We start from the raw sequence: 16,589 nt of genomic DNA on the forward strand, positions 1-16,589 counted from the left end.
CAAGATTTATCTCTGCTTCCATCACGCAGTATGATTCATATTTCTGGTAGGTTGACCAAGCCAGACGGTACTACGCCAGTGGAGAACACTTTATTAGTCAACAACGCCCTCTGTCATTTGTTTGAGGAAATACGATATAAAATAAATGCTATTGAAATTGATACAGTGAAAAATGTAGGTTTAACGAGCCTCATGAAAAATTGGCTTTCACTCAATCCATTTCAAAGCTCTATCACTGAAAATGCTGGATGAAATGGTGATAATAATGAAGTTTTAATATGTAATGCTCTAGGTTATTTTGATGTTACTATCCCTCTTAGTATGTTGATGGTCTTTGCTGAAGATTATCGGAAAATTGTAATCAATGTCAAGCATGAACTTATTCTCACAAGATCAAGAGATAATTCGAATGCTATTTTAAGTTCTCCAATAGGGAATCCTGCTACTTCAGAAAAATAAGAAAATTAACTTAACTAAGGTTGAATGGTTGATGCCATATTTAATAGTTGCAGACAAAGAAAATATCAAATTACTCAATCAGATTTGACGAGATCGTGCAATTACAATAAATTATCGTACTTGGGAAATGTATGAGTATCCAAAATTACCACGTACATCAAAGCATGTTTGGAGTGTTAAGACTTCCAATCAATTGGAAAATCCTCGCTTTGTTATTTTAGCTTTTCAAACTAAACATAAAAATCCAGCGAGTGTTATTTCTAGTAATTTTGATCATTGTAATATTAGTAATGTGAAGCTATTCCTTAATTCACAATTCTATCCGTATGGAAATCTCAATTTGAATATCAATCAAAATTAGTATGCTGTTCTCTACGATATATATACTAATTTTCAAAACGCTTACGATGGTAAAGAAAACGAGTCGTTACTCAATAAAAAAGATTTCATTGATAAAGTGCCGCTAATAGTTATACGAGGTGTGTTCAAAAAGTAAGGTGACTTTTCAAATTTCACGGGCAACGTACTTTCGATTATCGATTTTTTTGTTTTGTTATGTTGGTACACTCTACCCGAACATCTGTACCAAGTTTCATTTTTTGTTTGGTTGTGAGATACGTAAAGGTTATAAGTGTTTTGCGTGCTCAGCGATTTCTTGCTATCGAAAAATATGGATCAAAGGATTTGCATCAAATTTTGTGTAAAAAATAAAATAAAGTGCTCCGAAACACTTGAAATGTTGACGGTGGCATACGGTGAAACTGTTTTGAGTAGAAAAAATGTTTACAAGTGGTACAAACTCTTCTAAGATGGCCAGGAAGATGCCAATGACGAGCCTCTCTCTGGACACCCAAGCACGTCAACGACTGATGAAAACGTTCAAGCAGTGAAGAAAATTGTTCTGGAAAATCGTCGAATCACTATCAGAGAAGTTGCTAAGGATATTGGTATATCGCTTGGCTCGTACCATGAAATTTTTTCTAACGTTTTGGGCATGAGACGTGTGTCAGCGAAGTTTGTTCCGAAACTGCTAAATTTTGACCAAAAGAACCGTCGCATGAGCATCGCCCAAGAGCTACTGAATTACGTCAACGATGATTCAGATTTACTCAACAGGGTTATAATAGGTGACGAAACATGGGTATACGGTTATGACGTCGAGACTAAGACTCAATCGTCCTAGTGGAGGCATTCTGGATCACCAAGACCAAAAAAAGCACGCCAAGTTCGATCAAATGTAAAGGTTTTGCTTACAGTTTTCTTTGACTGCAGGGGCGTGGTGCATCATGAGTTCTTGCCACAGGGTAGAACAGTAAATAAGGAATATTACCTGCAAGTTATGCGCAATTTGCGAGAAGCAATCCGCCAGAAACGTACGAATTTGTGGAAAAATAAAAATTGGCTTTTGCACCATGATAGCGCTCCTGCTCACACATCGTTGCTTGTGCGCGAATTTTTGGCTAAAACCAACACAGTAACGATGCCACAGGCACCGTATTCCCCAGATCTGGCCCCCTGTGACTTCTTCTTGTTCCCAAAACTGAAGAGGCCCATGAAAGGACGGCGTTTTGCCTTGATTGAGGAGATAAAGACGGCATCGAAGGATGAACTAAACAAGATCACAAAAAATGATTTTTTGAAATGCTTTGAGGATCGGAAAAAGCGTTGGCACAAGTGCATTATATCCGAGGGGGATTACTTTGAAGGAGATAAAATAAAAATTGATGAATAAATAAATATTTTTTGAGAAAAATAAAAATTCACCTTACTTTTTGATCACACCTCGTATGTACACATGTCATAATTATACATCACCTCAACTACAATAAATAAACATTTTTTTTCATCTAAATTTTAGTTGTATAAATATTTTTTTGTTGATAAAAATTCAAAATTTATTATAAAAAGATAAACTGCTGCTGCTGTTGTCATCGTCAGAATTAGCGAAGAATTTCACTTTTTTTTTTTGGGTGGTTTAATAAGAAATAAAAGAATATTTTTTTTGTATCAATTGAAAAAAATTTTTTATTAATAAAAAATTTTTCTTATTCTACATGTTCTTTAAAAATATATGTCATTTTATAAATTATCCACTTAAAAAAACAAAATCACTATAGAAATCCTTCAACGACTTGATCGTTCTTTTCCCAATCCATACAACAATCATCGATGTAAAACTTTTTCATTAATTTAACGTTTTGATGTGCACACATCGTTACGTATTTACCGTTATGATTAGGACACGTGGTAACTGATGTTAATTTTTCGAAAGGTGAATAGCCCCAATCATTAAAATCGAAAACTTTGAGGCCATATCGTTCTAACCACTCTTTTTTTCAAATCTCCGAAAACGAAAACTTTTGTGGCATCTTTGAGTGTATCTGTGATGATGATTTTATGCTTTTCGTATTTAAAATCGCCACAGTTCCATGTAAATCCATAATAGTAGAGTTCTAACCAGAGATTTTCTCGCTTATATTTCTCCGTTAGTCATCGCCATGGGAAGGGAGGTTTCAACAAGCGTAAGAGTGATTCTTCGTTGTAGTTAAGTGGAAGTATCGCTAACTCTTTCACGGCATAAGTTTTGTCATACATCATGAAGCGTTGCATATCCACTACGTAATCCGTTGCGATAGAAAGTTACTTCTCAGCTGCTTAAGGAAAGAGTCATATCTTTAATACTCCTCCTCCCTCCTAAATAAGTTTCTTCATATCTCCATTTGTCGGATTATACTGAACGATGCGATCGTGTAGAATAAAATAATACACTGTAGTTCCTTCGGGAATATTTTCTCTGGTTTCGAACTCCAAGTGCACATCTACTGGAGCAGTCTTTAACGATTCGTTTTTTTCGAACAATCAATCACTACGAGTGGCATGTAATTTTTATATTTGAGTTTTTTGATCATCGGTTCGGCATCTTTACCATAGTATACGTTTTGAAAATTGGCATACATATCATACAACATTGCGTACTGGCTTTTACTGAAATCAATGTTAAGATTGCATTGATGTTAAGAATTTGCACGCACATTTACCCTTGAACCATTTTAATGTGGCCGCTTTGATCACGTTTTTCAAATTAACTAACTTTATAGTTTTCTTGCGTCTTTCGGTTTGGTCCTTTTTGTCCTCCTGAAACCCATACGAAACTTTGATTTTTATTTCATGGCGTTAGATACAGCGTAAGCAGCTGCTTTCTCACCAAAACTAGAATCCTTAGCGAAGACTCTATTTGAACGTTTTTTCAGCTAAAATTTTGTGTTGCTTTCAAGCTGCGTCGAGAGGATTGATTCCTGGATCGCCGCGAGCTAAACGTGTCTGTAACTTAGTTCCTAGTCTGCAATATTGATAGCCTGGAATATGGAGTTCAAATGGAAATTTATTGATGATATCATTAACCAATCCTCGTCCTTTCTTTGCTCTTTGACGTATGCATATAATTATCACTCGATCACGTCCAACACACGACTAACGTTTGAAACTATAAAAACACGTATATATATATAGGCCATGTGGCCAGCTATCGTTCGAACTTTGTCTCGTGAGCATGAATTATAAAGAATAAACTGTGAAACTTCCCCCGTATACAATTTTGACGTCATCGTGCAGGAGGATAAGCAACCAAAGCGTCACAGAGATTTACTTCCAAATAGCATCAGAGTTATTTTTTGTGGTCCGTTCAACTGTGGTAAGACAAACAGTCTTTTGGCTCTTATCGCTCATCCCAATGGTGTTATATTCGAAAATGTTTACGTGTACTCGAAATCTCTCAATCAGCCAAAGTATAAATTATTGGAAGAAATGTTAAAGCCGATAGATGAAGTAAAGTATTTTCCGTTCAAGGAGCATGACTCCGTGATCGATCCCGAGCATGCACTGCCTAATTCAATTATGATATTCGACGACATCGCTTGTGAGAAATAGGACAACGTGCGTGCTTTCTTTTGTATAGGCAGACATAGAAGTGTCGAATGTTTCTATTTCTCGCAAACATACGCACGTATTCCTAAACATCTCGTGAGAGATAACGTCAATTTATTGGCAATTTTTTGATAAGACGAAGCAAATATGAAACATATATGTGACGATCATGTGAATTCTGATATGACTTACATTCAATTTAAAGAACTTTGTGCAAAATGCTGGTTGGATGATAAATATGGGATTTTGAGTGATCGACAAAGATAGAGCTATAAACTGTGGAAGATATCGAAAAGATTTTGATTATTTTGTTATAAATATATCACAATAGTAATGCAGTATACAGTCTCTAGACATCGTTGAAGCATAAACATGGCTGATTATCTTAAATAATAAATTTTGTAATAAAGGAAAGAAGGGAAATAGTGAAATATGGAAATTCAATTAATTTTAATTATATTCAGCAACGTTTCGTCAGCACATTTGCTGACCTCTTTAGGCTTTATTAAGAAAAAAACAACAAATTATTAACAATAAAAAACCCTGCACAAAACCAATGGAAAAATACTTTCGGTTAATTTAAATCTTACACTGACAAATCGATAGTTCGTAACATACTGATCAAATGTCTCCATGGGTACCATATCCGGAAACTCGTTTTTTAGGGACAAATCAAGGGTGTTAGCTCCAAAAATACATAGTATACGTCTTAGCCATTTTAAGACGACAATGATATGCTTTTATTGAATGCATATACATTGATTTATATTTTGTGGACATTTGAAAGTCGATGCACATATAAATACTCACAACCTCTTTCTCTGATCCGTATATCTCTTTGTTTTACGCGAAAGTAATAGTGTACGGTGACCCATTCTCAGCCGAATCCAGGATCAACGGCGTGGACGTGATGGGCGTCTGATCCCTGTGTGTGTGTGTGTGTGTGCGTGTGTGTGTACGTGTGTGTGTGTGTGTGTGATTGTGTGTGAATGTATGTATTTAAATGTAAGTCAGCGTGTGTATGTGTGTGTGAGTGTATGTATGTAAATGTGTAAGTCAGTGTGTGTATGTGTGTGGGTTTGTGTATATATACGTGTGTGTATAAAACAAAAAAAATAAAAAAATAGAAACAATAAGCATAAAGCCTATTTCCTCTCTCTTCTTTCACATTACTAATCTCTATTAACCGAGAGGATCTATTATTTCAATTAATTGATCAATATCCATCTGTGCATCTTGTACGCTTCGCAAAAATCTGAGCGATGGATAGTGCACCTGATTTTCATGTCGAGCGTATCCCAAATACCAAAGAATAGTTGCTACATGGGCGCAAGTTCCAAGAGTTCTTGCTCCAGCCTTGCATGTACAGTAGTAACCAAAAATAGGTTCTCCTTCATTTGCAACATCTTGCTCTTGATTATACTCCTCATTAAATGCTATCCATACTTGATGTTTCGTAGCATTTCTGAATCTAGAGGAAATTCTTATTCTCATAAAACCTGGTTCATTGGTATTCCGATCGATTTCAAAGGTTTGTTCGTCTTCTCCGATTTCTTCTTCATTTTCCAACTCAGCCCTTAAAGAAGAATCCTGAACGTATGAAGGTGCCAGCCCAACTTGATAAGTTCCATAAGTTAATCCTCGTAAATATTCCAAAGTCAAATTCGGAAACAGTGGCACATGCATTGCAGTTAGGTTATCCCATCGACCTCGTCTTCGTTGAAGACCTTCAACTTCTACTCGAGCTTGCACTAGATTGAGCTCGTTAACTTTATTTAACATCTGTTCAGCTAATTCTACGTTTGCATCAGGCATCATAATTATTCTATGATATTTATTTATTATAGCACCGGCTATACGCAGAAAATCAGTCAAGTTGGGAATATGAGACGTAGGAATAACGTTTGCAAAGAATTTAAATAAACTTTTCAGATGGCCATTTCTGGCTTCCACGATCCATCTAGTTTTTGTGATGATTCGAGCTTGGTTGGCATCTTCTGTTGAGAACTGAGCTTGATTACGATCAAGTAAAGGTGGCATCAATGTAACTAAGCCAATATCCGTTAAAATAGGAATGGCGTCTCGGTATCCGCGATCCAGTATGAAAATGTCTTGTGCTCTAAACCATCTTTGCATTCCGTCAACATCCATTTGGAACTCTTTTGAAAGGATTCTGGCATCATTGTTAGCCGCATTCGAAAAATAAGGTCCTTGAATATCAAGTATATATCCATCTGGAGCTACAAACATGGCAGGTTTTAATAAATGTCTGTTCTTATGAACACAAAACGATTGACGCAAGGCTTTAAAACAAGAACTCTTCTCAATATTTAGATAAGTACAATCATTGTACACAATTGCCGTCGGTTCTTCAGGTGTGGCATTATACAAACGATTTGCAAATGGTGTTATATGTCTTTCTATGTATTCCTCCCTTGTTATTGATCCAAACCCTATGTTCTCATCTACAAATCTCGTCATCAACGATTGTCGAACTGTACTGATTGCTAAACTCGTAGCTTGCCTTGAAGAATAATGGAACATTACCCATAAAAATTCATCCGAAAGACCCTGTTTTAACTTACACAGGAAACATAGAAGGTCTTTTTTAGACACATAACGATGGCCACCTGGAACGATGACAGGATCAGAGTATGTGAAAAGATCATTAAAGTTATCTTTTGAAATAGGAGAAATAGCTGCAAATTGTTCATCTGTTAAAGTGCGTTCATCTTCATATCTGCGTACAGGGCTATGCACAATTTCTTCACGCATCGCTTGAACAAATGATTGTAATTCTGGACCATTCAAAATGTATGGTCTATTAATGAACCTGAAATCTTCAATAATATTGAGTGGTAATAAACCCTTTTCATCCAAATGCTCATTACAGCAACAGTATCTTGCTGGCACATAAATGTTTCGCTCTACAAAAATATGAACTCTGGATTGCAAACTTAATCTGTGAATGTTAATACGTCTATGGCACACCAAACATTCATTATTAGTACGATGAGAAAGAACATTGAGTCGAGTGCAATTGGGATCAGCCTGTAACATTTGAATTTCACGGCGTATTGTTATATTACAATTGTTACAGATCCGAGTTTCAAGATCAATAGGAGCTTCTGGTCTTCTATTCTCAAAGCGTCTTGTAAAAGCGATTTCTCGTAGAAGGTCATCTTCAGCGTTAGCCAAACGTACCATTACTCTAGCATGTAAAGCGTTAGGGCAAATATAGCAAGGAATCCGAAATCTATTAGCCATTTTAACAACCAGAAATAATTATATTCTTTTGCATAGAAATCAAATCAGTACTGTACAGTTAATTATTCTCTACGATGAAGACTTGTATTTTTTGTATTCTACTGTATCTCAGTATACATTGTAAGACATGTAAATCAACAGCGTAAGCATTTATTTCTGGGTGTATAATTAATAAACGTTGTTCAAATAACAATGAATAAGGAAGTCTGAAGAAGACTGTCCTGGATTTATTCTAAACTAAGATTATTTTTAAGAATTGAGAAAAGAAATATTACAACGATCTCTCTACAAGCCACGAACTCTTCTCCGCAATATCCTGCAATGGTGGACTGCAGTGGTGGCAGCCTCATAACCATGCATATTGAGATTACAATGGCAAGAGTTGGTATTTTTAGAAAAAAGGAATGTTTTTTTAAAAATATAGAATTGTGTATCGGCTTACGACTACTGACCGGCCATCGTCAGTACGAAACAAGTAGTCGCTTTCGTAGACACATATTGAAAAAAATAACGAAACGGTTCTACTTAAGGATTATGGCAAACAAAAAGTTCTAGAGAGAGTGAGGCTCCTATCTAGTGGTGAAAAAGTGAAATGAAATATATAAAAAGTGAAATGAAATATTCAAACTCGATTACTCCTGGGCTAGTCTCTCAATAACAAGTCGAGTTTCAATATTTCATTGTGCATTTTCTGACACACTAACACGCATAATGAATAACACACACAAACACTAACACACGTAGATAATTACACATGAACTAACCCACACACACATAAACTCACACACACACACACACAGGGATCAGACGCCCATCACGTCCACGCCGTTGATCCTGGATTCGGTTGAGAATGGGTCACCGTACACTATCACTTTCGCGTAAAACAAAGAGATATACGGATCAGAGAAAGAGGTTGTGAGTATTTATATGTGCATTGACTTTCAAATGTCCACAAAATATAAATCAATGTACATGCATTCAATAAAAGCATATCATTGTCGTCTTAAAATGGCTAAGACTATACTACGAGTATGTATTTTTGGAGCTAACACCCTTGATTTGTCCCTAAAAAACGAGTTTCCGGATATGGTACCCATGGAGACATTTGATCAGTATGTTACGAACTATCGATTTGTCAGTGTAAGATTTAAATTAACCGAAAGTATTTTTCCATTGGTTTTTCTCTCGTAGTTAAATTATTATAGGCTAAAACGAATAGCTCGTAGCCAGTCACGTTACGATACAGTAAAAAATCAAGTATTTCAACACACATATATATATATATTCTTCATCTATCATCCCTTCCTTATCAATCTTAATAAAGGCTTATAAATATAACTAAGATATTGTATATCCTCTTTTCCATTTAAAGTGTTTTTATGTAAGCCGATGTGTAACATTTCGGATATTCTGCGTTTCTTATAATTCTTTTCATAATCCAATATCTTAGCTTTGTCCCAGTCAAATTTGTGTGAGAGAGGTCTTCTATGTGTAGCTACTACTGTATCTGAGTCAATGTTTTTTTTGTGTTCATTTAATCTAATTTTTAAGGATCACTTACTTTCACCTATGTATACCGCTGAACATTGCTTGCAGTTAAAACTGTAGACAATACCAGTGTTGTCTAATAAATCAGATTTGACTTTTCCCAAACAAATGAATTCTTGTAATGGCTTTAGTAATAAAGGGATTGGAGTAATGTCATGTTTTTTTAACACAGAAGAATATTTTTCAAAGATGTTGCAATTATTTAGAACAGCGACTGTAGGTAGTTTTTGATTTATTAATTTTTTAGAATTATTCTTCCCTTTTTTACATTTGTTACTCCGTTTGTATATGTGTTTTTTGATAAATTCAGATGGCTGATTATCAACGGGAAAAACATGTCCTTTCTCAATTCGTAAAAGCGTAAGACGCAATAAGACAAATATATAGTTTATTCAAGCATAGCCGAGATTATACCGACGAAGTCTTGAATAAGACATTTAAACCAATAGTCGATCCTATTAAAGCCATAATAAGCGAAGTGGATTCAATCAAAAATTTAATAAGTGCGAAGGAAAATCTTCCCGAAGCGCTTGTTACAGTTAAAAAGCCGAAATTTCTAAACAAAAAAAATTAAGATATGAAATCAATTATTCTGCTGATAACGTCGATAAGTATGACACCGCTTCGTCTAGTGGCGAAGATAGCGATGCTAATATCACGCATAATACTACACAGATTTATAACAGTTTATCCGAGCTGAACGAGGATAAGCATTTAGCTGGCGATAAGTACACGAATGCATTAGATAAAAGTAATTCGAATTTTGTGGACTTGATTTATGGAGTACGTAAAGAACGAAATGGATGATACACGCTTGGTAAATCTACGGTGATTTTTGACAAAAATAACGTAGACGTCGATGGTTTCAAGTATCCAAATACACGGAATTTAATGGAGTTATTGGTAGCAAAGCAACCTAATCAAAGTTTAATCAGTTCGAATGATCTTAAGAATTAGTAAGAAATCTTGGAAATATCTAGTATTCATAGGAAGAAAAATAATCCAAACGAAGCTATACGAGCGCACAATAGTAACAAATTCAATAACATGATTGGTCCGTTGTACAGTTTGACTAAAAAGATAAAAGGAGGCAAAGGGCTACAGACTGGTAAGTCTTTGCCTATCTACAGAATTGCACGAAATAATACTTATATGGATTACGTATACTGGGATGATCCGAATGAGCACGTTCATAGTCTCAGATTGTTAGAGGCTGAACAATCAGCTGGTAACAATAATCACATCAACGAAATTCATTCAATAATCGAAAAATTACGAGAGAATGTATATATATATATATATATATATATATATATAATGTAGGATATATATATACTGAAACCACACCTATCGTTTGAGCATTATCAAAATGAACGTCGACATATGCGGGCATAAATTTAAAGATTAAGGAGTCAACAGTTTTCGCAATCCATTCGGTATTATGTTCAAGCTCACGAGTGAGTACTATTACGATCTAGAGAATAAAAGATTGGAAAATCTTGCTCCTCTGCAACATGCTAAAGACGCTATAAATTGCGAAACTGTGGAAAAGATCGTTCAAATGGACATCAAATCTACGAGAGACATGTTAGCATGATTGAGGAGTAATCTTGAGGATTTGGATGTAATTATAAAAGAAGAATTACCATGAACAAAATCAAATGTTCAAAATTTAGAAAACAGTTGATTAGATGGAAACGGTGGTGGTTAAGAAGTTGCACAAACCAACGAGACCTAATTATCCAAGACGAAAGTACGACGTTCGAGGTATCGATGAGATATAGCAAGCCGATCTCGTGGATATGCAGGCCTACTCTAGACAAAATTTCGGCTACAATTGGCTTCTCACGATAATTGATAATTTTTTCAAATTCTCGTGGACTGTACCAGTGGAAAGAAAAACCGGTAGCGATGTGACAGCGGCCATGAAATCTATTTTAGTGAAAGGTAGACTGCCAAAGAATCTCCATACGGCTAGAGGCAAGGAAATCTACAATGCAGATTTTAAAGCTCTCGTGAAAAAATATAATATCAATCTATACTCTACCTATAGTTCCCTCAAAGCTTTGATATGCGAACGATTTAATCGCACGTCTACAGCTACTTGCAATAATGGCAAATACAGAACTATTGGTGTGAAACATATCCAAGTTACAACGGCGAATCAAGCTCAAGTATTAAAAAATTTTGTACAAGACGTTGAAAGAAGAAGAAGAAGAAAAAAGAGAAAGTCAAAGTTCAAAGTTGGTGACAAAGTAAGAGTGAGCAAAGCCAAGCAAATATTTGAAAAAGGACTTACACCAAATAGGTCAACGGAAATATTAACAATTGTGCGCATGGCACCAACAAATCCAATTACTTATCATTTGAAAGATTATCAAAATCAGCTTATCCTAGGTGGCTTCTACAAACAAGAACTTCAGAAAACTAAGTGACCCGATATCTATCTAGTAGAAAAAGTTATTAAAAGGTGTTGTAATCAAGTTGTGATAAAGTGGTTAGGATTTGATGATTCGCATAATAGTTGGATAAATAGAACCGAATTGTAAAAACAAAGGAAAAAAAAGGGAAACTATGTAGTTTGAAAAATTAATAAATAAACACAAACACACATTTGATTTGAAAAATAAGTGTATTTTTAAAACAAGTGTATTTTTGTTTGTCTTTGTTTTTTCTTAAACATACATTAATACATATTTATACAGTTGTAAATTTTATACAGGTATTATCCTTATAGGTGAGAAATAATTTAAGTTTATTGGCGTAATCTGCCAATTGGTCATCAGCTTTTCATTTACGATTGATGCAGTTGATATCTTGTTTTGTAGAAACAGCTGGAACTCATCGTTCACTTCAACTACGACTTTTGCACCAAATCATGTTTCAACTTGTTTCAGTTCGGCGATTATACTCGTATACTTGGATTCTATCTCCAATTCAAGTATCTTCATAGCGGGTTTAAATTGATGACAAGCTATACTATTCAGCTGTGCAAGATCCATCTGTAGAGAAAATGATATTTAAACTCAGTTAACTTAAAGTAAAACAAAAACTAAAAAAAATTCTATTAATTTTCTTTTCCTTCGGGCAATTTGACTTGAAATGAAATTAGAAGACTGCTGTTGCTGATGCTGCTACTGCTGCTGCTGCTGCTGCTGCTGCTGCTGCTGCTGCCGCTCACTATTACTCGTCGTTGCAGGTAACTTTTTCTCGATGAGAATGAGCTCTGCAGCCTCGGGTGCTGATTGATATAACCCGATCCCCCCTCCAGTCTTTTTCGGCAGCTCGACGGCGGCGGCGGTGGCGATTGGCGGCTCAACGGCAGCGCCGGCGATTGACGGCTCGACGGCGGTGGTTGGCGGTTCGACGGCGGCGGTTGGCTGCTCAACTGCGACCATCCCCTACACTTCTATCCTCTCCCTTTCTACCAATGGAATGCCGTAATAACCCCAAGGAAGTGTGTCGGTTGTTCCAGGTAGCAAGAAGCATTTATCGTCATGAGCGCTGAGTGCGATCTTTATTTGTCTCTCGCTGTACAACTGATAATGACGTGATCTGATAGACTTTTGCTGTCGGCTTAGAATCACATATTCTCGGAGACATTTGACGTAGTCCTCGAATGTAATCGTAGCATTCAACACTGAATTCTTTATACCTTTTGCCTTCTTTATTGGATTTTTATTCTGAACTCTCACGCTGTACATTTTGCTTCTAAGTCCAACAAACTCGAGCATGAGCATTCCGGCGTTCTCTTCTTTCATCTTACCAACCACTTTTTTATTGGCTCTGGAAATATTGAACCGATTTGGTTCTGGAAAATCCGATGTATCGAATTCGCGAATATCTCGACGCATGACATCGTACATGTTTACATTGGTGATATCGTACACCAGACTGTCCGTGTCGGTGTACAGAAGCTTGCAACGTTCACCAACAGCACTGATCATGTAGTCGTAGTGGAATTGATACACGAGTCTTAGACAAGTCGCGAACAGCGAAACCTATGTAAATGGATTTTTTCACTGTGATTTCCGTCCGCAATAGTTGAATCGCCACTAGTTCGTCGTCGATAATGTCATTACTGTGGAAATTTGGTCGAGCTATCAGAGTTTCGGCACCGTATCGCCCCTCCCACTTATTCATCAACTTAACATCGATGCGTTTCTTATCGTTTTCCATAGTCTTGCCGTACACTGCATTGTTGAACAGTTTGTATAGCTGTTTTTCAAATTCGTTTTTCGCTTGTTTATGCATCTCACTATTCAAATCAATGTATGTCTTGAGCCATGGGGTCAGATTAAACTTTAAAATCCGATGTATCTTGGCAAGGTGCAAGCCATGCCTTATTGCTTGTTTCAGAGCTCTATAGTGGATTACGTAACGCTCCTTATCTTCGAGAGTTGTCATGAGTTTTTTATGTTTGGATTCCAGAGCAGCTTTCTGCTCCGGACAAAATGGTATATCTTTGTGCGCATCGTGAATTTCTTTTGGATACTCCAAATCCACCTCGAGTATGTAACCAAAGGGTGAATCATCGGGAATAGCGAAAGAAAAATTTGAGTCAATGTCGCACTATTAAAAATCACCGTATGGAAGAGGCTCGGTCATACTCCAACCGTAAAGGTTATTGACGTCAAAATACATCAAATATTTGTCATCTTTCTGTGGATCATAGTTATTCCCCATGTATGGATTGTTTGCGGCAGCGTATCTGTTGCAACACTGGCTGATTTTACCGCGAATGCCGCGCTCAATAAACATGAGCACGTCGATATCCGTCAAAAGCTCCATTCTTACACCCGTATACTTCAACATGGCATCTCAACTAAATCAGGGCGTTGTATAGTAATGGGCCGGATCCATACGATAGACCGTTTGACATTTGGCCCTGAAGTTTTCAAGAAAAACTTCGGCCAACAAGAGAACGTCCGTCTTGAGATATAAATCCGAATAGATGCCCAGATCGGTGATATCGAATGTTCTCCAAACATTTTCCGCGTGACTGTACTCCTTGTCACTGATATCGAAATCGTACAGACTGGTGTAAATATCTTGTTTTCGTGAAAGAGTCGTCTCTGCGGCAGTGTGTATCCGTCAACTTGCTTTTTTTGCTTTAGAATATCGTGTTTTTCTAAGTACGACGATAGTTTGTCGAGAGAAGGTGCCATAAATTGAAACGAATCGACGAAACGTAGATTTATATCGGCACCTCCCACGTACTTGGTGAAAGATATGTATTTTAGTAGTAGTAGTAGCAGTAGCAGTAGCAGTAGCAGTAGCAGTAGCAGTAGCAGTAGCAGTAGCAGTAGCAGTAGTAGTAGTAGTAAATATTGCCGTGTTCCGGGCTGCGCTGGAGGAGTGCAGGAGGCGTGCCGGAAGACGGACAGAGTAGTACAAGGAAACCTGAACAGAAGTAGGACTGCAGATATGCTCCTACCGCAGATAGCCGACGAATATGACGCGGATATTTTGATCCTGTGTGAACCATACAGGAAAAGGATGTCCCAGACATACATTACAAACAAGAAAGAGACCACTGCTATCTGGGTAAGGGGCGCCGCTCAATTTAGAGTCTCCAACCGCGGAGTCGGGGATGACTACGTCTGGGCTACAGTCGGCGCTGTCACTTATGTCAGCGTCTACCTGACACCCAACTGCACCGCGGCGGAGTTTGAAAGGAAGGCGACGCTGTTAGAAGACGGGATCAGGGATCTGCCCGGAGATGTCATCGTTGCGAGGGATCTCAATGCGAGGGCGATCGAGTGGGGAATGAACGAAACGAACCGACGTGGACGACTGCTGCTGGAAATGGCCGCAAGGTTGGACCTAGCAGTAGTAAATACGGGATACACGCCGACGTACAGATGACCAGGGATTGGAGACTCCATCCCTGACGTGACGATGACGTCGGACAGAATCCTGCCACGGCTGAGGGGGTGGCGGGTGGTCGAGGACTATACAGCCAGCGACCATCAATACATCGTCTTCGAAGTGGCGGGACGGACAGAAACGAGACAAACGAGAATCCACCAACCCCCGCGGTGGAACCTTAACAAACTTGACCGACAAAAATTTTCGGAGGAGTTGATGGCGGCATCAGCCCCAAGGTCGAAGATTCCTCCTGAGCTAACGGGCCGGCGAAGAACGGAAAGACTGACAGACGAGACGGCGAAATTAATAAACAGCTTGTGCACCAGCACAATGCCGAAACGACGACAGATACAAAAAAGACGGCCACAATACTGGTGGACGGACGAAATAGCCGAGCTACGCAAGATATGCCTGGCAAATCGGCGACGTGCGACGAGGGCTGGAGGTGGACCCGAAAGGGAAAACCTTCAGGCCGTGTACAAGACAACACGAAAGACGCTGACGCGAGCAATACAAGACAGCAAGACGCGATGCTGGAGGAAGCTCTGCGAGGGGGTGAACGAGGATCCCTGGGGGACAGGATACAAAATTGTGACCGGCAAACTAGGGGTCCGAGTTGCACCCGAACTCAAAGATGCCGAAACAACAGGACGGATCGTTGACGAACTATTTCCGACGCATCCGATTCGGAAGAACGTGACGGACGACGCTGACGCTTCGGCGCCCCCCGTCTTTGCCGCGGAGGACCTCATCAGAGCAGCGAATGCAATGAAGACGGGCAAGGTCCCGGGACCAGATGGAATACCGGCCGAGATTCTCCGGCTCATGGCTCGTCTACGGCCGGAGATACTTCTCGACCTGTACAATACGTGCTTGACGACAGGAACGTTTAGCGATCGGTGGAAAGAGGCGAGGCTCGTTCTTATTCCAAAAGGTAAGGGCGACCCTGGCACGCCTTCGGCCTACCGACCGTTGAGTTTACTTGACACTACTGGTAAACTCTTTGAACAATTACTCAGACCGAGACTGACGGACGCGATACAGGCCGGAGGGGGTCTCTCAGATTTGCAATTCGGCTTCAGGAGGGGTCGGTCGACGATTGGAGTGATCCAAAAGGTGACTGATCATTTCCTGGAACTAGACAGACACTGCCATGCGGCACGACCCATTGTGCTGCTAGCGACGCTCGACATCAGAAATGCTTTTAACTCGGCTAGGTAGGTGGATATCTTGGAGGCGCTGAAAAGCAACTTTCGGATCCCACCGTACCTGGTTCGGGTTGTGGAGGATTATCTGAGAAACAGACGAATAACGTACGAGACGATCGAAGGACAGGTAACGAGACAGGTCACCGCTGGGGTGGCTCAGGGGTCGATACTGGGACCCGACTTTCGGAATGGTCTATACGATAGTCTGCTTCGGCTTGGGATGCCACTCGGAGTGACCCTCGTCGCCTACGCTGATGACGTGGCGGCGGTGATCACGGAGAGATCTCCAGAGCTGGCGCAGCTGACTTGAAC

At 38.8% G+C, this 16,589-nt stretch overlaps 2 protein-coding genes across 4 annotated transcripts in view; one reads left to right on the forward strand and one right to left on the reverse strand.

Annotated features, from left to right (window-relative positions):
- The window catches only part of LOC131669918 (uncharacterized), a 1,245,201-nt gene that overhangs the window by 607,902 nt on the left and 620,710 nt on the right, over window positions 1-16,589 (forward strand). The gene's annotated exons all lie outside the window — the stretch shown is intronic.
- Window positions 5,566-7,590, reverse strand: LOC131670101 (uncharacterized). The gene has a single exon (XM_058945470.1). The coding sequence runs from the start codon at window positions 7,588-7,590 to the stop codon at window positions 5,566-5,568; it is 2,025 nt and encodes a 674-aa protein (XP_058801453.1).

Source organism: Phymastichus coffea, unplaced genomic scaffold, assembly GCF_024137745.1.
Source record: "Phymastichus coffea isolate CEN01 unplaced genomic scaffold, Cenicafe_Pcof_1.1 PCOF00008, whole genome shotgun sequence".
Taxonomy (NCBI): domain Eukaryota; kingdom Metazoa; phylum Arthropoda; class Insecta; order Hymenoptera; family Eulophidae; genus Phymastichus; species Phymastichus coffea.

What these genes read in the sequence shown, in the direction of transcription:
- LOC131670101 (XM_058945470.1), bottom strand. Translation starts at nt 7,590, where the DNA reads ATGGTACGTTTGGCTAACGCTGAAGATGACCTTCTACGAGAAATCGCT.